The following is a 22665-nucleotide window of genomic DNA, read 5'->3' on the forward strand; positions in this document are numbered from 1 at the left end:
AGCTTTAAGCCAACTTTTTCACTCTCCTCTTTCACTTTCATCAAGAGGCTTTTCAGTTCCTCTTCACTCTCTGCCATAAGGGTGGTGTCATCTGCATATCTGAGGTTATTGATATTTCTCCCAGAAATCTTGATTCCAGCTTGTGCTTCTTCCAGCATTTCTCATGATGTACTCTGCATATAAGTTAAATAAGCAGGGTGCCAATATACAGTCTTGACGTACTCCTTTTCCTATTTGGAACCAGTCTGTTGTTCCATGTCCAGTTCTAACTGTTGCTTCCTGACCTGCATATAGGTTTCTCAAGAGGCAGGTCAGGTGGTCTGGTATTCCCATCTCCTTCAGAATTTTCCACAGTTTATTGTATTTCCTTTATAGGGGACTGGAACTCAAAAGTAGGAAGTCAAGAAACACCTAGAGTAACAGGCAAATTTGACCTTGTAGTATAGAATGAAGCAGGGTAAAAGCTAATAGGGTTCTGCCAAGAGAATGCACTAGTTATAGCAAACACCATCTTCCAACAACACAAGAGAAGACTCTACACATGGACATCACCAGATGGTCAACACCGAAATCAGATTGATTATATTCTTTGCAGCCGAAGATGGAGAAGCTCTATACAGTCAGCAAAAACAAGACCGGGAGTTGACTGTGGCTCAGATCATGAAATCTTTATTGCCAAATTCAGACTTAAATTAAAGAAAGTAGGGAAAACCACTAGACCATTTAGGTATGACCTAAATCAAATCCCTAACGATTATACAGTGGAAGTGAGAAGTAGATTTAAGAATATACAGAAAAAAAAAAAAAACAGAAAAAAAAAGAATATACAGAAGAACTATACAAAAAAGATCTTAATGACCCAGATAATCACAATGGTGTGATCACTCACCTATAGCCAGACATCCTGGAATGTGAAGTCAAGTGGGCCTTGGGAAGCATCACTATGAACAAAGCTAGTAGAGGTGATGGAATTCAAGTTGAGCTATTTCAAATCCTAAAAGATGATGCTGTGAAAGTGCTGCACTCAATATGCCAGCAAATTTGGAAAACTCAGCAGTGGCCACAGGACTGGAAAAGATCAGTTTTCATTCCAATCCCTAAGAAAGGCAATGCCAAAGAATGCTCAAACTACTGCACAATTGCACTCATCTCACACGCTAGCAAAGTAATGCTCAAAATTCTCCAAGCCAGGCTTCAACAGGACATGAACCGAGAACTTCCAAAAGTTCGATCTGGATTTTAAAAAGGCAGAGGAACCAGAGATCACATTGCCAACATCCATTGGATCATCGAAAAAGCAAGAGAGTTTCAGAAAAACATTTATTTCTTCTTTATTGACTATGCCAAAGCCTTTGACTGTGTGGATCACAACAAACTGTGGAAAATTCTTAAAGAGATGGGAATACCAGATCACGTGACCTGCCTCCTGAGAAACCTGTATGTAGGTCAAGAAGCAACAGTTAGAACTGAACATAGAACAACAGACTGGTTCGAAATCAGGAAAGGAGTACGACAAGGCTGTATGCATTCACCCTGCTTATTTAACTTCTATGCAGAATACATCAAGAGACACACTGGGCTGGATGAATCACGAGCTGGAATCAAGACTGCTGGGAGAAATATCAATAATCTCAGACATGCAGATGATACCACCCGTATGGCAGAAAGCAAAGAGGAACTAAAGAGCCTCTTGAAAGTGAAAGAGGAGAGTAAAAAAGCTGGCTTAAAACTCAACATTCAATAACAAAGATCAGAGCATCAGGCCCTATCACTTCATGGCAAATAAATGGGGAAACAATGGAAAGAGTGACAGACTTTATTTTCCTGGGCTCCAAAATCACTGCAGATGGTGACTGCAGCCATGAAAGTAAAAGATGCTTGCTTCTTGGAAGAAAAGCTGTGACCAACTTAGACAGCAGATTAAAAAGCAGGGACATTACTTTGCAGACAAAGGTCTATTTAATCAAAGTTATGGTTTTTCCAGTAGTCATGTATGGATGTGAGAGTTGGACCATAAAGAAAGCTGAGCACCGAAGAATTGATGCTTTTGAACTGTGGTATTGGAGAAGACTCTTAAGAGTACCTTGGACGGTAAGGTGATCAAGACAGTCAATCCTAAAGGAAATTAGTCCTGAATATTCATTGGAAGGACTGATGCTGAAGCTCCAATACTTTGGCCACCTGATGCCAGGTGTTGAAGAGTTGATTCATTGGAAAAGACCCTGATGCTGGGAAAGATTGAAGGAAGGAGGAGAAGTGGACCACAAAGGATGAGATGGATAAATGGCATCACCAAATGGATGGACATGAGTTTGAGCAGGGTCTGGGAGTTAGTGATGGACAGGGAAGTCTGGCATGCTGCAGTCCATGGGGTTGCAAAGAGTCAGACACGACTGAGCAACTGAACTGAGCTTGGTTCTGCCTACCAGAACAAGACCTAGTTTTCCCCACAGCCAGTCCCTCCCATCAGGAAGCCTGCATAAGCCTCTTATCTTCATCCATCATAGGGCAAACAGAAACAAGAACTACAGTCCCACAGACTACAGAATGAAAACCACAATCACAGAAAGTTAACCAAAATGATCAATGGATCACAGCTTTGTCAGTGAAAGGGCTTGCATGACTCAGTGAAGCGATGACAAAACATGGTCCACTAGAGAAGGGAATGGGAAACCACCCTAGTATTCTTGCCTCAAGAAGCCCATGAGCGAAAAAAAAAAAAGCCCATGAGCAGTGTTAAAAGGCAAAAATATATGACACTGAAAGATGAGCCCCCCAGATCAGTGAGTGTCCAACATGCTTATTGGGGAAGCACAGAGAAATAGCTCCAGAAAGAGAGCTGCGCCAAAGAGCAAACGACGCCCAGTTTTGGATGTGGCTGGTGGTGAAAATAAAGTTCAATGCTGTAAAGAACAATACTACATAAGAACCTGGAAAGTTAGGTCCATGAATCAAGGTAAATTGGAAGTGGTCAAGCAGGAGATGGCAAGAAGGAACATCGACATTTTAGGAATCAGTGAACTAAAATGGACGGGAACAGGCAAATTTAATTCAGATGGCCACTATGTCTAATTCTGTAGGCAAGAATCACTTAGAATGGAGTAGCCCTCATAGCCAACAAGAGAGTCTGAAATGCAGTATTTGTATATAATTCCAAAAACAACAAAATGATCTCAGTTCATTTCCAAGGCAAACCATTCAATATCACAGTAATCCAAGTCTATGACAAACCACTAATGCTGAAGAAGCTGAAGTTGAATGGTCCTATGAAGACCTACAAGACCTTCTAGAACTAACACACACAAAAGATGTTCTTTTCATCACAGGGGATTGGAATGCAAAAGTAGGAAGTCAAGAGATACCTTGATTAACAGGTAAGTTTGGCCTTTGAGTACAAAATGAAGCAGGGAAAAGGCTAACAGAGTTTTGCCAAGAGAACACACTGGTCATAGCAAACACCCTCTTCCAATAACACAGGAGACAACTCTACACATGAACATCACCAGATAGTCAAAACTGAAATCAGAATGATTATATTCTTTGCAGCCAAAGATGGTGATGCTGTATACAGTCAACAAAAACAAGAATTGGAGGTGACTATGGCTTAGATCATCAGTTCCTTATTGCAAAATTCAGGCTTAAATTGAAGAAAGCACAGAAAACCACTAGACCATGTAGGTATGACCTAAATCTAATTCCTTAGGATTATATGGGGTGGAGGTGGCAAATAGATTCAAGGGAGATTAGATCTGGTAGAGTGCCTGAAGAACTATAGAAGGAGGTTTGTAACATTGTATTGGAAGTGGTGACCAAAATCATCCCAAAGAAAAAGAAATGTAAGAAGGCAAAGTGGTTGTCTGAGGAGAACTTACAAATAACTGAGAAGAGAAAAGAAGCGAAAGTCAGAGGAGAAAGGAAAAGAAACACCCAACTGAATGCAGAGTTTCAGAGAATAACAAGGAATGATAAGAAAGCCTTCTTATGTGAATAATGCAAAGAAATAGAGGAAAACAATAGATGGGAAAGACTAGAGAGCTCTTCAAGAAAACTAGAGATATCAAGGAAATATTTCATTCAAGGATGGGCACAATAAAAGGGGGAAATGGCAAGGACCTAATAGAACCAGAAGACATTAGAAGAGGTGGCAAAAATACACAGAAGAGCTATAGAAAACATGTCTTGTTGACCTGGATAATCACAACAGTGTGGTTACTCACCTAGAGCTAGATATCCTGGAGTCTGAAGTGAAGTGAGCCTTAGGAAGCATTTCTACAAACAAAACTAGTGAAGGTGATGGCATTCCAGCTGAGCTATTTAAAATCCTAAAAGATGATACTGTGAAGGTGCTGTACTCAATATGCCAGCAAATTTGGAAAACAGCAGTGGCCACAGGCCTGGAAAAGGTCAGTTTTCACTCTAATCCCAAAGAAGAGCAATGTCAAAGAATGTTCAAACTATCATACAATTGAGCTCATTTCACATGCTAGCAAGGTAATGTTCAAAATCCTTCAAGCTAGGCTTCAGGAGTACATGAACTGAGAACTTCCAGATGTACATGCTGGCATTAGAAAGGGCAGAAGAACCAGAGATTATATTTCCAACATTCATTGGATCATACAGAAAGCAAGGAATTTCCAGAAAAACATCTACTTCTGTTTCATTGACTATGCTAAAGCCTTTGACTGTGCAGATCACAACAAACTATGGAAAATTCTTAAAGTGACAGGAATACTAGACCACGTTACCTACCTCCTTAGAAACTTGTATGTGGGTCAAGAAGCAACAGTTAGAACCAGACATGGAACAATGGACTGGTTCAAAATTGGGAAAGGAGTACGTCAAGGCTGTACATTGTCAGCCTTCTTATTTAACTTCTTTGCAGAGTACATCAAGAGAAATGCTGGGCTGGATGAAGCACAAGCTGGAATCAAGACTGCCGGGAGAAATACCAACAATCTCATATATGCAGATTATACCACTCTAATGGCACAAAGGGAAGAGGAACTAAAGAGTCTCTTGATGAAAAAAAAAAAAGTCTCTTGATGAGAGTGAAAGAGAGTGAAAAAGCTGGCTTAAATCTAACATTCAAAAAACTAAGATCATGGCATCCATTCCCATCACTTCATGTCAAATAGATGGGGAAACAGTGAGAGACTTTATTTTCTTGGGCTCCAAAATCACTGCAGACAGTGATTGCAGCCATGAAATTAAGACATCTGCTCCTTGGAAGAAAAGTTATGACAAACTTAGCATATTAAAAGAGCAGAGGCATCACTTTGCCCACAAAGGTCCATCTAGTCAAAGCTATGGTTTTTCTAGTAGTCATGTATGAATGTGAGAGTTGAACCACAAAGAAGGGTGAGCACCAAAGAACTGATGCTTTCAAACTGTGATGCCAGAGAAGACTCTTGTGCATCCCTTGGACAGCTAGGATATCAAACCAGTCAATCCTAAAGGAAATCAACCCTGAGTTGGAAGTCCTTCCAACCCATTGGAAGGACTGATTCTGAAGCTGAAGCTTGGCCACCTGATGCAAAGAGCCAACTCATTGGAAAAGACCCTGATGCTTGGAAAGATTAAGGGCAAGAGGAGAAGGGGGCAACAGAGGATGAAATGGTTGGATGGCATCACTGACTCAATGGACATGAGTTTGAGCAAACTCTGGGAGATCATGAAGGACAGAGAAGCCTGGCGTGTTGCTGTCCATGGGGTTGCAAAGAGTCGGACACAACGTAGTGACTGAACAACAACAAAGAGCACCCATCTCAGACACCCCAGGGGGAACAGCATGCAAAGACAGCCTATGTGAGAGTCCAGTGTGTTCAGAACACAGTACCCAGGTCTGGCTGAAGGGAAGTGATGGTTAGTCTTATATGTCAGCTGGCTAGACTATAGACACTGTTATTCAACCAAATGCTAATCTAGGCTTCACTTTGAAACTATAGATGTGATTAAAGTCAATAAAACTTAAGAGAGATGATCTTTGACAATTTAGGCTTCTCTCAGTTGAAAAGGCTTACGTGCAGAACTGAGGCTCCTCAAAAGAAGAAACTCCACTTATGCAGAACAGCCTGGACGTGTGCCTGAGAGTTCCAGCCTGCCTTTCATGATGGCCAGACCAATGGATTTTAGACTTGCCTTGCCAGCCCTCACAATCATGCAAAGTCAATTCCTTGTAATAAATCTCTTAATATATATTTCACAGTGGTTCTGTTTCTCTGACTGATCCCTGACTGATAAAGAAAGGCAGGCACCTCTCAGAAGATGGGGGGATGGGGTGGAGGGGGAGTTCAGGCTAGACTCGGATTAGAGAGCCTTGCAGCACATGTTAAAGGCTCTGGACTTTTCCTGAAAAGAAAAGGAGAAAAGCAGAAGGGACTCTAGCAGATAAAGAGCAGATTCATATCTGTAGTTTAGATGCTGAGAGTCTGCCCACCTGGAGGATGGGGAATGAACTGGAGTGTCCAGGGCCAGCCAGGAGACAGCACCACAAAAAGGGAGGAGACTCGAGCCATAATGCAGGTAGGAGATGGTGGATCTTGGTTGGATAAAGTCGTAGCAGTGGAAATGGTGAGAAAGGGGTGGGTTTGAGAGACACTAAGGAGTAAGCCTCATGGCACTTGGTGACATACTGGCTGGGGATGAGACAGAAGGAAGAGGAATCCAAGTTGATTTTCAGTTTAATGGCGCTTTTCATCCCACTGGACCTCAACATACATGGTGGCAACCAGAGGTGCCGCCTCTCATCCACCAGTTGCCAAATCAAAACATGAAGCCAAGGACACTCATTAACTACCCAGACGCAACATTCAGATCATCCAGCTTGATAACAGCAATATGTCTACAAGACACCCTGTTGTGAGCCCTTTGGCTCTTTCAAACTAAACCCTTCAGCTGCCCCTGCCCAGAATAGGGAAAAGGCAACATCTGGCAGAACAAAGCCAGAAAAACATGGCTGGAAAGATCCCGGGTAGAAAGGAGGGAGGTGAGAGCAGGGTCAGAGCAGCTGTTTCTGCCATTTCCCAAACCTTGGAATGAACCAAAGGCCTGGCAGATCTGATGGGGAGAGTGAGCGAAAGGGCACTGGCTGGTGAAAATTACCAGAGTCTTTACAGGAACTCTGGAAGAACTGGTGATGAATAGAGAGGAAGGTAAGAAACTCAAGAAACCCAAACAATACCAGCCACATCAGAGGCTTGATTCATTCCATTTCCTGTCTGCAAAACGGGCAGTTATTTCAGGTTACTACTAAACAGAAGAAAAAGGATAATCAAGCTATAAAAGACTGGATACCAAGGTCTGTTTGGGAGAAAGAAGAGATGGAACAGAGCCATTTGTTTTGATGACTGGCTAAATAATCTGTGTGCAACACAGGAGACCCTGTTTCGATCCCTGGGTTGGAAAGATCCCCTGAAGAAGCGAATATTCCAGTATTCTGATCTGGTGAATTCCATGGATAGAGCCTGGCAGTCCACAGGTCCCAAAGAGCTGGACACAACTGAGCGACGAACACTAAATGATCTTGTCATAACCATTAATTTCTCTGTGGTCATGATGTTCTAAAAGAGAAAAAGGCAGGACTTAAAAACACCCATTAATGAGGTTTCATTTCTAATAATGATGGACAAGATACTATTAGACCAACCCTCTTGCAAAAAACCACCATAAATTTTGGACAAAATATAAAAACTTTAACCTGTAAGTACTGAAAAGCAACCAAAATCAGTAGAAACTGGAAGGGCAGTCCTCTCAGAAGGAAATGGCAATACAGAAGTCTCTCATTTTTTAGGGCCCTTCACCTAAAGGCAAGCTACATTAGGAGCCAGGCCAGGAGACTGAAACTATGGTAGAAACACAAAAGCCGATCTTACTGGATTAAAGAATCTAAGGCCACTTTGGAGCAGCTACAACAGCAAAAAAGTGATGCTCAAAAGGAATGAGCCATGGAGGTGGAACCCCAAATTCTAAATATAAACTCATGACTGAACTATGAACTATGCATGCAGAGGGCACAAGCAGCCTACCTTAAGAGATTTTAACCTGCCACTTACTGCAGGGGAGACAGTTCAGAGATTTGAGCACAGCCAAATTAATTGCTTGATAAACAAACAAACAAACAAACTCTACTGAGGAAAATAATAATCCAGAGTCTCTACAACATATGACTCATAATGTCAGAGATACAATCTATGTCTAGACAATACAAACAAAATGAGCCATTCCAAAGAAAAGGCAACCAATGAGACTGATCCTGAGATGACTGAGATGGCAGAATTAACAAGGAATTTTTTTTTTGGTGGCCCATATGCAGATACAAGGATTTTTAAAGAAGCTTGTATAGCTATTTTGAAAGATTTTTAAAAAAGAAAGAAAACATATTTGTAATGAACAGGTTAGAAATCTCATCAGAGAAACAAATTATTTAAGAAAAATAATAATCAGTGGGGAATTCCCTGGTGGTCCAGTGGTTAGAGACCTGGCTCTCTCACTGCCAAGGACATATGTTCACTCCCTGGTCTGGGGATCTGAGATTCCACAAGTTTCACAATGCAACCAAAAACTAAATAATCAAACAATTTCCCATCCATTATTTAAAAAAAAATAACCAAATGGGATCTACCCAAAAATAAAAATACGTCTACACACAAACTTGCATAGAAATGTTGATAGCATTCTTCACAGTGGCCAAAAAGTGGAACCAATTCAAATAACCATCCACTGATGAGTAGATAAGCAAAATGTGGTACATCCATACAGTGGAATATTATTCAGCCATAAAAACAAACTACATAAGATATAACATGAAGGAACCTTGAAAACATTATGCTAAGTAAAATGTACCAGACACAAAAGACCATATATTGTGTGGATTCCATTTACATGAAATGTCCAGAATAGGCAAATTCATAAAGGTAGAAGGTAGATTACTGGTTGGCAGAGGCTTGGGCAAGGGAAGAATGGGGAAAAATTGCTAGTGGGTACAGTTTCTTTGGAGGTGAGGAAAATGTTCTAGAATTAGATAATGGAAATGATTGTACAATTGTAAATATACTAAAACCTACTGAATTGTACACCTTAAAATGGTTAATTGTATGTTATGGGAATTATATCTCAACTTCTTTTAAAGTAAGGTAAAACATTATGTGAAACTGGGTAAAGAATATGAAACTCTGTACTACCTCTGCTTTTCTGTAAATCTAAAATTTTTCCAAAATAAAAAAGTTTATTTTAATTTTTTAAAAAGTTTATTTTAAAGTAATTCTATTTACAATAGAATCCAAAATTGTTTTCAGGGACATAAATTAACAAAAGATATTTAGGACTTAAACACTTAGAAGTACAAATCACTGCCAAGACAAATTAAGACCACTCAGAGATATACCATGTTCATAAATTGTTAAGATGTCAATTCTCCCCAAATAAGGGTGACCAAGCATCCCAGTCTGCCTGGGATAGAGGGGGTTCCTAAGATGCAAGACTATCATTTCTAAAACCAGAGCAGTTTGAGGAAAGCCAGGATTAATTTCTCATCTAACTTCAAATTAATATATTGTTTCAATACAATCCCAATTAAAATTCCAGGTGTATTTTTTTTTAAAGACATTGACAAGCTGATTCTAAAATTTATGTGTAAGAACAAAGAACCTAGAGTAGTCAAAACAATTTTGAGGAAGAACAAAGTTGGAGGACTCACAACATCTGATTTCAAGTCTTACTATGAAGTACAATAAGTATAGTATTGGTGAAAGGACAGACTCTAGATGAATGGAAATAGCCCCTTACACATATACTCAATTGATTTTCCACAAAGTTGCAAATGGAATTCAATGAGAAAGGCTAGTCTTTTCAACAAATTGTCATGAACAACTGGACACCCATATGCAAAAAGAAAAAAAAAACCTTCAAACTACACCTCATACCATTCACGTGCTGTGCTGTGCTTGGTTGCTCAACTGTGTCTGACTCTTTGTGACCCCATGGACTGCAGCCCTTTAGGTTCCTCTGTCCACGGGGATTTTCCAGGCAAGGCTACTGGAAGGGGTTGCCATGGCCTCCTCCAGGGGATCTTCCCAACCCAGGGATCAAACCCAGGTCTCCTGCATCGCAGGCGGATTCTTTACCGACTAAGCCACTAAGGAACTCACATAAACAAAATGGCTTATAGACCTGAATGTAAAACCATAAAACTTCTAGTAGAAAACACTGCAGAAAATCTTTGGGGAATATAAAATGAGTGTAAAATGGTACAACCACTTTGGGAAAAGGTGCCATAAAACTAAACATAACCTACTTAAGGAGTCAGCAATTCCTCTCCTAAGTAAGGACCCAGAAGAAATAAAAGCATTAAAAAAGTGTACAGAAATATTCATAAAAGTTTTTCATATTAGCCATAAACTGGAAATGTCCCAGAAGTCCATCTAAGGATAAATGAATAAACCATAATATATTGACATTAGTAAAATGGATTTCTACTGAGCAATAAAAAAGAACAAATTAAAAAAAAAAAAGAACAAATTAATAATGCAACAGAGGTAAATCTCAGAAACATTGGGCTGAATGAAGAATTCTCACACAAAAGAGTATATAGTCTGTGATTTCACTTATGTGAAGCGCTTGAACAAGCAAACTTAATTTATGGTTTACACAGAAAAGTGTACTTCTGAGGGTGGGGGCAGAGCTGACTGGGAAGGGGCAGAGGGAACTTTCTAGGGTAATGATAATTTTTCAAACTCTGTTGGAAATTTGGGTTACATTCATGTATATTATATGAAAATTGCATGAAATGCTACATTTATGATTTGGGGATTTCACTAAATGTTAATTTCATCTAAAAATTCCATTAGCTACTGAACCCAACAAGAGGCCCTACTGCCAGTTCATGACAGGACTCCAGAAACAAGGAAGAAGAGGAGTTGGATCATCCCCTCTCCTCACCATCTCTCCCAACCCCACCCCCCTGCCATCCCCAAAATCAGATAAAGTAAGTCAGAACATTTCTGATGTTTGCTCAACTCTTGTACCATCAGGGTCTATGTGTCCTCGAACTATTGCCCCAAATAAGATCTCAGAACAGAGTTTGAAATTTACACCTAGCATAAATTACTGGCTGGACTCTACTCAGAAGGAGCACTTGTCATTTTACCTTGATAAGTCTGTGCTCAGAGATGTGTCAAGGAGCAGGTAAGAGAGACAGGAGGAGAGGTGGGAAAATCCTCCCATCACCTCCCCTTCACCAACCTGACAGCCTGATCTTTAGTACCCTTCAAAGCACACACCAGGGTACTCATGTCCAGCTGAATCAGAGACTTGCAAGAATCAGGTCTTGCAGTGCCCACATCTGTCACTGTGGGATGCAGAAGACTGTGTGTGAACCAGCCAGCTTCCAGAACACAGGCTCCCACTCAGCTCTCCCCTCTTGAACTAAATATGAAGTACACAGGCTGACTTCATTCTCTCCTTGAACAACAACAACAAAAAAAAAACTAGAACAGTACCTAGCATATGAATACATTAATGAAGCAAGTATTTTGAAAAAGTCACAGCTTAAAGGATCTTAGTTTCTGGGATTGAACCCTGGCCACAGCAGTGAAAGCCCAGAATCCTAACCACTGTGGATCACCAAGGAACTCCGCACAGGCATTCTTATTATCATTCTCATTCAATGAAAAAGATGAAAGGCCACACTGGGTGTGAAAGACTTGGGATACCTCAACTATAAATTTCGGAAAACAAACTGGTTTGGCCAAGTGGCCTCCCCTCCCTTACCCCAGGAGGCCATCATTAACCTTTCAACTCCCCAGTGGGTGTGGTCCTCGAGTAAGAACTGATTCATCCAAACAAACACAGGTGTCCCCCAACCTCCACCACCTGCAGTTTTGGGAAGCTTCCAGAGCTCAACCCATCAGTTGTTAAGGTCATTTGCTAATTTTTTAAAAAAAGAACAGAAAACACTTGAGGACTAGAGCACAAAAGAAGAGTTAGAGCCTGGTTACCCTGCTAAAGACCCTTCGGCCTCTTAGGGAAATACTGTCAGCCTGGAAATTATTTTTCTCACCAGAGTAAAGCTGGGGTAGAGAAAGTGAATAGGGAAAGAAGATGCACAAAACAAGGGAGAAACAAACCCCTACAGGCCTTAAATTCAAATCTGTCCCTGGGGTTCAGGCCACTCCTGTCTGCTTGGCCACAGCAATCCTTCCTCAGATCTTACAAGGCCACCATGACCCCAGGTTTGGAAGCCTAGGAGAAGGACCCGTGGAACACAGTGGGTTTATAAAACTGAGGGCCATTCCTCCTTTCCTCCCTGCATTTTGTCTGGGCTGGTCAGCAACACTTCCTAAGCCCAAATGCTATTATATAGGAGTTGTTTAGTTGCTAACTCATGTCCAACTCTTTGTGACCTCATGGACAGTAGCCCGCCAGGCTCCTGTGTCCATGGGACTCCTTCTCCCATGGACCCAGGGATTAAACCCACGTCGCCTGCATTGGTAGGCAGATTCTTTACCGCTAAGCCACCAGGGAACCCCTTATATAGGAGTACATGAGCCTCAAAAAACAAAACAATGAAAAATCTATAGGAAAGAGACCAAGCTGATCTGACCAAATTGATTCTTTGTGTCTTTTTCTAACATTTTGCTCTTTCCCACAAGGTACTGAGAGTGGAGTGAAAACCTGCATTAGTTCTCAGCTGCTCTTCCTTGCCTTCCTGGAAGCTCATTTTAGCTTCTGGAAGCCAGACCTGCCAGACTTGTGAAAGCAAGTGGACTGAAATTTCCAGTGTCTTTGAGAGAAATCCACTCCCCCTCCTCTCACCACCTTCTGGGACTCTTGAGGTGGCCCACGAGTTGCCCTGATGCCTCCTCTCCTGCAATCTGACCCAAGCACCTCCAAATTAGACTAGTAATTAGCGAATACATTTAAAACAAACCTCTCTCCCCATGTGTATCCACTGACCAGCATCAAATAAGATCTTCCCTGTTTTGTTCCTCAAAATATCCCAGTAGGTGGTTTTGTACAAATTATGTTCAAATTCTTATCAATATTCTGTTAAATAACCTCAAAACTATTCCTTCCAAGAGCCCCCCATCAGGGGAGATGACCCAGAGTAAAGACCACTGTGCTGCACTCTCCGTAGAATACAGTGTCCATAATATCCTGAACTATGCAATGAGGCAGCACTGTCTAGTGGGTGGAGAATTAAGAGTACCTGGTGATATGTTCACTTTGTCCAATGCATCTTTCAGATGGCAGCAAACAGGGTCAGTCCAGGAACCGGCATTCACCACTGCTGGCTACACCTCAGGCAGCAGCATCACAGCTGCCTCTGGCTTAGCACAAGCCCTCTCTATTTCACCCTCAGGTCCAGACCCCAACTCCATCCATTCCCTCTCTGCAATATGCTGTGTGCTCACCCTTTGAAAGGGGGATGGGGGAACCAGAGAATGCAGCCACTAATTCAAACCAGAAAAACCGAGGACACAGGACTGAAAAGAGCTTTTCATCCAGCCTGTCTGAAAGACCCCTTCCCCTTTGAGAATTTTGGCTTGGCTACTTGGTTCACCGCTATCAAAGCCAGAAACCTATTTTCTTCACTCATTCCTGCAAGTAAAAGGAGATGAAATGTGTGTGTGTGGCTTTGCAAATGAGCTCTTTAGGGAAGAAAAGTGGGGGTGGGTAGAGGTACCACACAGAATTGGATGCATGGAGGTGAGAAGCCAAAGTTCAACCTCACTGGCCTAGGATGTAGAGACATCACCTCTGAGCAGATGATACACAACATCAAGTACCTCATGCTATCCTGCTCCCTTACACCTGGGGACTAAAACAAATATATCTTGTTTGCTGCTCCTTGTTCTCCTCCTCCTCAGAGGATGATTTATGGGCTGAGACAGAGAGGGGTTCTTTGGTAGGAGTCAAAATTGAGGGCTGAAACAACTGGTGACTTGTCAATAGCACACCATCAAATGGTACTCAAAGCCCCATATAAATGCAGACAGAACCAGGCTGTTTACAGGGAGCTGACACCCACATGAGTTTAGTGGGTAACAGAGACCACTCAGTGATGCAGTGGCTTATGTTCTTAACGAGAAGCTATTTTACACAAGCAAAAAGCTGCTGTCTCCTAACAAATGGACTCTGAAAAGACTGGAAAGGAGGAATTCTCCCTATCTAGCTAATGGGGCGGGATGTATCCAGAACGCCATTTGTCATTTCTTTTTCCCTAGTAGTTAACGACCCCAAACCCTCCACTAGGCTCTGTTCCAAGACCACCACACCACCCAGTAGAGCATGGCATGAAAACCGCAGCCTGTTGTCCACTCCAAGCGTGTAATTTGAAACAAATCAAACAAAACATCAGCCAGTTGACAATCGGTAGATTCTGGCCAGCTCCTGGTGTACATTTCCTAAGCACCCCCACCCATGAAGCCCGGGCTGAGGCCCCGGTCTCCTGACCGCACAGCTCCGGCTCCCCGGGCCCTAAACCTCTCTCCCTAAAACATCACTTTTCCAGCCTGAAAGTTCCTTCGATCAGGAACCTGTGCACTTCACTGCCTCAAAGAGCTGAGGAATGGAGACACCCTAAAGTCGGCCCAGGGCAGCGTCCAGTCATGTCTTGTTGAAGGTGGAAGCTCTCGTGTCCCAGCAAGAAGGAACGTCTCAGGACAGTCCTTCCCCAGCCACTCTGTCTGCGCTCCCAAACCCGCACCCTCCACCGCCAGTTCCCGCCCCAAAGGCCCGGGCTCGGTCCCGCAGGTCGCGCCGGACTCTCTCCCCTCCGGGCCCCGCACTCACCCACCGCCAGGATGCGAAAGCCCCGCGGCGGGCGCAGGGCCCGGCGACACCAGGCGTCGCGCAGCACCTGCAGGCTGGCGGGCGGCGCGTGCACCAGCAGCACCCCGCGCCGCAGCCAGCCCTGGAAGGCCAGCCGCGAGGCGGCGCGCGCCAGCCGCGAGTTCCAGAAGCAGCGCGCGTTGGCTCTTCGGAAGGCGCGGAACACGGCGCGCCCGCCAGGCTCCTCCGCACCCTCCGCCTCCTCCTGCGCCTCCAGCCTGCACAGCACCAGCGCCAAGGAACCTGGCGCCAGTTGCACGGGCCGGGCCATGCTGCCTCGGCGGCCAGGGCCCGCAGCTTCGGTGCGCTGGTGCCCGCGGTCTGCGGGAGGGATCAGCTTACTGTGCGCGGCGCCGGCTGCCGGGGGAACCGGGCTCCAGGGGGCGGGGTCGGTTTGAGCGCCGGGCAGGGGGTGGGGCGGGACGTGCAGCCTGGGGACGGCCACTGCTCTCACCCGAGAGGCGGCCAGTAGGGGCTTCCAAGTGCTGAACTCCCAGGTCATTCTCCACACCCCAGCCCAATCCCCCAACTCCCACCCCGGGGGACTGCCCACTTCCCTGCTTTCCGGCAACCCGGAGCTCCTCTTCCCCCACCGGCCGTCACTGGGACTTTACCCGACCGGTGGGCGGGGGGCGCCCGCAGCTCCCGAGGAAGCAAGCTGCCTCCAACTGCGGCGCGAGCGGCAGGCCGGTGTTCTGCAGAGCCCGGAGGACTAGGATGGCCGCCTTGGCCCTGGCTTTGGGATCGCCCCCAAGAAGACGCCACGAGGGGTGGACTCCCTCGGGTCAGGAGTTAGGTCTCCGTCTGCTTCTAATCAGTTTGCGTAAGTTACTTTGCCTCTGCGACCTCCGTTTACTCTGTAGTAAAATAAGGAGTTGGGACTCAAGTCTACGAACCTTTTTCGTGACTTTCTGAGGTTCTAGTGTCTGGTCCCGCTCCTGGGTTATCCCATTCACGTGAAGTGTTAAGGGACATAAAATGATCCAGAGGCTCCATCTCGATCGGCTGGCGAGGCGCTGTGGTGAAATCCGTGGGATTCAGGCCTCGGTTGGGATGGGAATTCAGACAAGAATTCCCAGGAGTGTTCGGAAAGAAACCTGTGATTGATCTGTCACAGCAGACTCTAGCCAGTGCCTTGCAGCATGGGGGACAGTTCAGATGCTGAGGGGAGAAAAGGCTGGAATCCTGACCGTTGCAGTGGGTGAGAGCTCCTGGGGGTAAGAACAGAAAGGACTGGAAGGGCAGTTTATAATCAGCACTTTAAGAGGGAGCAGAGGGGCTTGAGGAGACTTGGGAGTCAGTCCAGATTCCCACTCCCTCAGCTTATCAGTTATCAGTAACAACTACAATTATTTGAGGTAATCTTACCTTCCTCCTAGTGAGTCGTTATCACAGTAAATGATAGGGGATGTTGTTAATAGCTAGAGCTAACATATAGTGAACACTGTATGCTGGAGGCCTTAATTTCACAACTCCATGTTAACTTCTCTTAGTATCTGTCCCTCTCTCTGTTTTTAACAGGTAAGGTAACTGAAGCTAGGTTGGATTCAGAAGCACTTCCTGGTCATACAGATAGTAAGAAATGGAGTCAGACAACTTCCCAGTCAGGGCTCCCTATGACAAATTAAGTCTGACGCAATGTTCAGTTTACATAAGCAGGCAAACCTGAGACAACCATCTCATATTTCATTTCTGAGATGGATAGATAGATAAATACAGCAGAGAGCCCAAATGAACTAAAATGTCTGTCTGTATAGCCAAGCTCCTCCTCACTGTCGTGAGAGATGACATTACTGTGTTCCCCAACCTGGGGAACTATGACTTTAATCTTTATATCTAGCATCTATGACAGTGTCTATGATATCTCTATATTTCTAGTATCTATGGCATGATAATGATAATTTCCATTTACACTCAGCTCACTCTACCTAGAACTGTATTGAGAATGTGACATGTGTAATTTTATTCTCAGAATTAACCATCTGAAAGAGGGTAATATTATTGAGCCCCATCTTCCCTCCAGAACAAATAACTGCCAACAATGTATTTCACTTTTCCCCTCTCCTATTTCCAGATGATCTCTCTCTTGCCCACGTTATCAGGCCTGAAATTCCTGCCGGTACAATCTCACCTTAGAAAGACTATATCTCCAGAGTCTCAAAGCACATTCATTGTGTCTCCCATTTTTACTTTTCGTGAAGATTTAGGTCATCCGATTTGTTAATGTCTGCAAAAATACAGTGGCATTTCATGGGACAGGACCTTAGGATCAATAAAGAGTTTTTGGGCTTCAAGACCATTAGAAAGATTGAGGTGGCTTATCCTAGAGAGAAGGGAATAGGAAGCTAGTGCCTTTGACTGAACTGAGAGAGTGGCACTATGGGGGCACCCTATATGGAGGGACGCTTGCGGATACTTGTAGAGACTACACTCTAAGGCATCAGCCTTGAGAACCACAGTGACAGGCTCTCTGAGGCAATGCAGTCAAGACCATTGCTGGGGCCTCTCTGAACAAACTTGGTGGTGAGTGCAAGTGACACTGACATCAGTACTGTGTGTCAGCGGGTGCTGAGGTAACTGAATGAGCACCCCAGGAAAAATATCAAGCCCTGTTTTCCTCGTTTTCTGGGTATCACGTAAACCCCCAGGTGTTTTTGTGTGTGACAGTTCCAAGGAGTAGACTTCCCGAAACATGGTCAAGACATGGCCAACTCTGGCAAATAGAACATGTGAGCTTATTTGGTTTAGAAAACTGAAGGTTAACAGATTCATTCTTGCTACACTGTAATTGCTAGAAAAGATGAACTGGGTCATTTGATGCTCATACCTGCCTGGTGTCTGTCCTATCTTAGGACAGATGATCCAGTTCAATAATCCTGATTCAGTGCTCTTCACACCCTGATTCCAGCCTGTCTTATCCAGCCTGTCCTCCATTTCCATCCTTGCCTTCCTCCTCCAATCCACACCAAGGATCTTATGCTGCAGCTACTCAAAATAACACACCTTCCCAAATAAGCTTCCACATCTTTGCTCACCCTATTTCCTCTGCCTAGAAGGCCTCTCCCCTTTCCATCAGGTGGTATACTACAAAGGCCAGCTCATAAAACCTGTGACACATCCAGGAAAATTAAATCTGTGCTTAGAGCTTTGTTAACCCTCTTATAATACCTGTGTGTTAAAAGTTATAATATTTACTTACCTGTCTCATTAGGCAACTTGAGATTCTTGGAGGGCCAGGCTTCTGCCTTATTCATCTCTGTGACCTATCATATAGCCCAGTATCTGGGTCATAGATTTGTTCCATCTGAATCAAATCTAATTTAACTAGTGCTTGATCCAGGATAACCCTGTTTTTCTTGCTTTCTTGCTAGCCTGGTGTCACCACCATACACAGAAGCATTCTGTTTTGAGGGTGAATCACAGGAAGACCTTGGTGTCCAACAATCAATGCCGAGGTCAAAGCCTCAAGGAACATGCACCCAGGTCCCACACATCCAGGCATCTGCAGTTCAGTTGTTTCTCTGGAGTCATTTTATGACACACGTTATACTCAGTATTAACTACCTCAAAATTTTTTGCACACTAAAATTCATCAAGTTGAAGTTCCTTCCCCTTAACTCAGAAAATCAAGCCTTGACACTTTAGGCTGATTTAAAGAGCATTTGATATCTGGGTTCAATTTATTATGACCATTTCTGCTTACACAGCACATTTCTTTCCTTTATCAGAGGAAAAAAATAAAAGCCATAGAGACTTTTGTTTCTATTTCCCAAAGGGAAATGTGAGGCTTTCCCAAGCAACTGTGATGACTCAAGGACTGAAGAAAGGAAGTGGGAGCAGGGGAAGGACACTTAATGCCATTTCTTTTTAAAGAAAAAACATTACCTTTATTCTAGCTGTTTTATTTAGGCAAGACTCTGGGCCACAGTAGCTTTGTCTGTAAACTGAGAGTAAGAACACTTGACTGACCTGAGAGATTTCTTGGAGTCCCTCGCAGCTTCACAATTCTACAGCTCCACCTTCATTCCCAACAGTAGAAACCCTAATGCAGTTTCGGTAATCATTGAGCCTAATGAGGTTCCAAGAGATGAAAAAGAGCCTGAGGGTCAGATATCCCCAAGTTGATTCAGATTTGCCTTTAAACATTTATTTTTAAAATTGTTTTTATTTATGTGTTTTTGGCTGCTTTGGGTCTTTGTTCCTGCGCAGGCTTTTCTGTGGTTGTGGAGAGCAGGATCTATTCTCTGGTTGTGGTGGCTTCTCTTGTTGTGGAGCATGGGCTCTAGGGTGTGTAGGCTCAGCAGTTGTGGCTCCCAGACTCTAGAGCAGAGGATAAAGTATTGTCATGCTCAGGTGTGGGATATTCCTGGATCAGGGATCAAACCCATGTCTCTTGCATTGGCAGGTGGATTCTTTATCACTTAGCCACCAGGGAAGCCTGCCTTTAAACATTTCACTTCTTTATCTTCTCAATGGCAAGAGGTCAAAAAAAGAAATAAACATTGGCGAAAAAAGATCCTTAGCTTGGAACACTAAGAGGCTAAGAATATCAGAAACTCCATAATTCTGATGTGAGAAATGATTAAAAAAAACAGCAACAACTATTAAAAACTATTTAACCTTGTTAAAATGGTAAGGAAAATTTTGCCCAAGTCTACTGCCAAGTCTAGATAGCAAAGATAGCTATGGAGCAAAGAAGCTTGGGATTTTTGCCGAGGAGCAGAGTAAGGAAGTCAGTGGATAGAAAAGCACTGATAGGAGACATCAAGGATGGGGAATCCTTGCTAAACCTCGAGGATTTATACATTGGGGTGGGGGATGCAGAACTTGATCAGTTAAAGGATTTGTACTAACCTGATTTAGCAATATTCTTGGGCAGGGCAGGCAGAAGATTAAGATGAGGCCAAATTTGGGGCCTAGTCAAAAAGAGGACTCAGAAAAGAAACAACAAAAATCTACTGTATAGCCCAGAGAACTTATTTAGTATCTTGTAGTACCTATAATGGGAAAGAATCTGGAGAAAAATATATTTATGGATGTACAACTGAATCACTCTGCTATATACCTGAAACTAACCCAACATTATCAGTCAACTATACTTCAATAAAAATTTTAAAAAATACTATAAATAAATAAAAATTTAACAACAGAGCTCATAAAGAACTGACTGTGTACTTTGGTCAAGGAACATCTTTGTCAGAAGCCAGTACAAAACTTTCCATCACTCTGCCCCTCCCTACTTCATTAAAGGAATTAATATCCATAAAGCATTTAAAACACCCCACAATCCTACTTTTGTTTGGGGAGGGGACAACTGAAATAATTATCATTATGTTAACAAAAATTGTTTGTAGACAGATTACAATTTTTCTTTCTATGAGCTTCTCTATACTTTCAAAAAATTCTACAATTAAAAAGAGGCCCCAGTAATTTTTGAGTTAAAGGAAGTAAAGGCAGCCGGCTCCCCTGCACTGGGTCCATTAAACCCAGTAAGTTTTCTAACCAAAACGAGCCGACTCCATCACTCCACGTCCCCATTAAACTTGGGGTCAGAGGGCAGGTTTCAGACCTGGAAAATATTACTTCTGGAAGGAAAGCTGGAACAGCAATCTGTCAAAAAGGCATAGCAACTAAGTGCCCTGCAGCCAAAGCCAGTCAGCAAAATTCCTATTACTTGAAACATGGTAAATCAGATTAACTATTTCCCTGACACCAAAAAATAAAGTATGGAGGCGTAAGGCAAGATGCCAAATTCAGTTTCAGGCATTTTAAAGGAGCCTACCTGTGTGTGTACTCAGTCATATCTGACTCTTTGTGGCCCCATGGATTGTAGCCCGCCAGGCTCCTCTGTCCATGAAAATTTCCAGGTAAGAATACTGGAACAGCTTGCCATTTCCTTCTCCAGGGGAATCTTCCCAACCCTGGGATCAAACCCATGTCTCCTGCTTGGCAGGCAGATTCTTTACCACTGTGCCGCCTGGGTATCCCACTATTTACAGGCATATCTGATCAAAAATGAGTTGTCCTCACTCCAGGTGCCCAGATTTCAAATGAACTGTTTCCAGTGAGGCCCCTGCCTTCCAGCTACAAGTCTCTCTTCTCTGCTTTCTTATGGGGAAGAAGGATGCTAACTTTCCTCACACTGAAATCTCATGGATTGTGAAACAAAGTGTTGCTTTCCCTGTTCTGACAGCCTGTCTACCTGTTACCAGTTGTTTAAGCAGGAGTCCAGGATTATCTTTTATTCATCTATGTATCCTCTAGAATGCCCCCACATCCCTGCTCAAAAGCAAAGAAACAGATCCCTGAACAAGATGATAAAGAACAAAAGTGTGGTACCAGAGAACTAGTTCAAGTTGGTACCAAACAACCCTGCTTTAGGCCTAGATGTAACTCACTGACCACTCTGTTCTACAGAGGAACTGAATAAAACACGCAGCTTTATAGAAGAATCTATAATAAAAGAACAAATGCTTACTGAGCCTGCTGAATTCCAGGCACTGCCTTGGGTAATAAATAGGATACAGTCATAAAGGATGCATTTCCATTATTTCAAGTAGTTTACAATCTAATGTTTTTCTTTTCATGACAAGAAAAACAAAGCAGGGGAGGACTTCCCTGGCAGTCCAGTGGTTCAGACTCCATGCTCCCAGTGCAGAGGGCAGGGGTTCGATCCCATCCCACACACCATGTGGCAAGCCCTCCCCCGCTAAAATAAAAAAAAAAGACTTAAGACACATGCCAACCAAAGCAACAAAGTGTGGGCCTTATTTGGGTTACTGAACACTTTGAACAAATTGAATGTGAAACATGAGATACAAACACTGTCTGGATATTTGATATGAAGAACAAAGGGACACATGAAGGGACACGTGAAATGTGATTTATGAAGAAACAAATATGCTCTTAAAATATCTTCACCTTTAAATATGTATGTCAATTTGTTGAATAAGTTGGTGATTGTCTTTTCTGCTCTTCAGTAAAAATTACTACTAACCCTCAGTCATCATCTCTAACAACAAAGTACATATAAGGTAGCTGAGTGCTTGTAAAATATAGTTGCCAGTAAGACCAGAAAAAAATTAATATTTTAAAGTAACATCTTTAAAGGAGAAAAATGTCTGCTTTCTAATAATCTCTGGCATTGTGTTCTCTTCACTCACCAAAACCAAACAAACGAAAAAAACAACAATAGGAAAGAATAGCACCGGAAAAATAAAAGTGGTATAAATGAGCCTTTGTATAGAGTTAGGAGGCTACAAATTTTGATCTTACTATCAGAGCTGTGACACTGTTCCTCATATTAGGACAAAGATTCACACTGAGGATATATTAAGATTTGTTTCCCTTAGGTAAACTAATTTCCATTCCACATACATAAAATAACATTGCTTGGCTTGACTTCTTCTCCTGTAATGGAATCAGGAAATCTTACAGTATAGCTAAAAGGAATTTTGTTTCATCTGTTCGGTCAAAATACTTCATAATCTGAGGGAGGGCCACAGAAGTTAGAGTTGCACAGGGTCCATAGCTAGTTAGTGTTTGAGCCAAGAGAGAAAGTGAGAGAGATCTTCGACACTCAAGTCTAGAGCAGAGATGGGCAAACTATGGATGGTGGGTCATATTTAGCCTACTGCTTGTTTTAGTATGGCCTGCAAGCTAAGACTGATACTTACATTTTTAAATAGTTGAAGGAAAAAAAAATAAAGAGAATAATATTTCTTGATGGGAAAATTAAATGAAATTCAAATTTATGGCCATTACGTTTTTTTAAACTAAATTTTACTGGAGCATAGTTGACTTACAATGTTGGGTTGTCCATTATGTTTTACTGGA

The 22665-nt window shown here is 42.9% G+C and overlaps 1 protein-coding gene across 1 annotated transcript in view; it reads right to left on the reverse strand.

The window, feature by feature from the left end:
* The window catches only part of STOX1 (storkhead box 1), a 54438-nt gene extending 39265 nt beyond the window's left edge, over positions 1-15173 (reverse strand). The window contains exon 1 of the mRNA XM_043477247.1: positions 14791-15173. Within this exon, the coding sequence (XP_043333182.1) occupies positions 14791-15100 (310 nt within the window). The 5' untranslated portion in view covers positions 15101-15173. The remainder of the gene's footprint in view (positions 1-14790) is intronic.
* Between the last annotated feature and the right edge of the window lie 7492 nt (positions 15174-22665).

The sequence above is a fragment of the Cervus canadensis genome, chromosome 8 (assembly GCF_019320065.1).
Source record: "Cervus canadensis isolate Bull #8, Minnesota chromosome 8, ASM1932006v1, whole genome shotgun sequence".
Classification (NCBI taxonomy): Eukaryota; Metazoa; Chordata; class Mammalia; order Artiodactyla; family Cervidae; genus Cervus; species Cervus canadensis.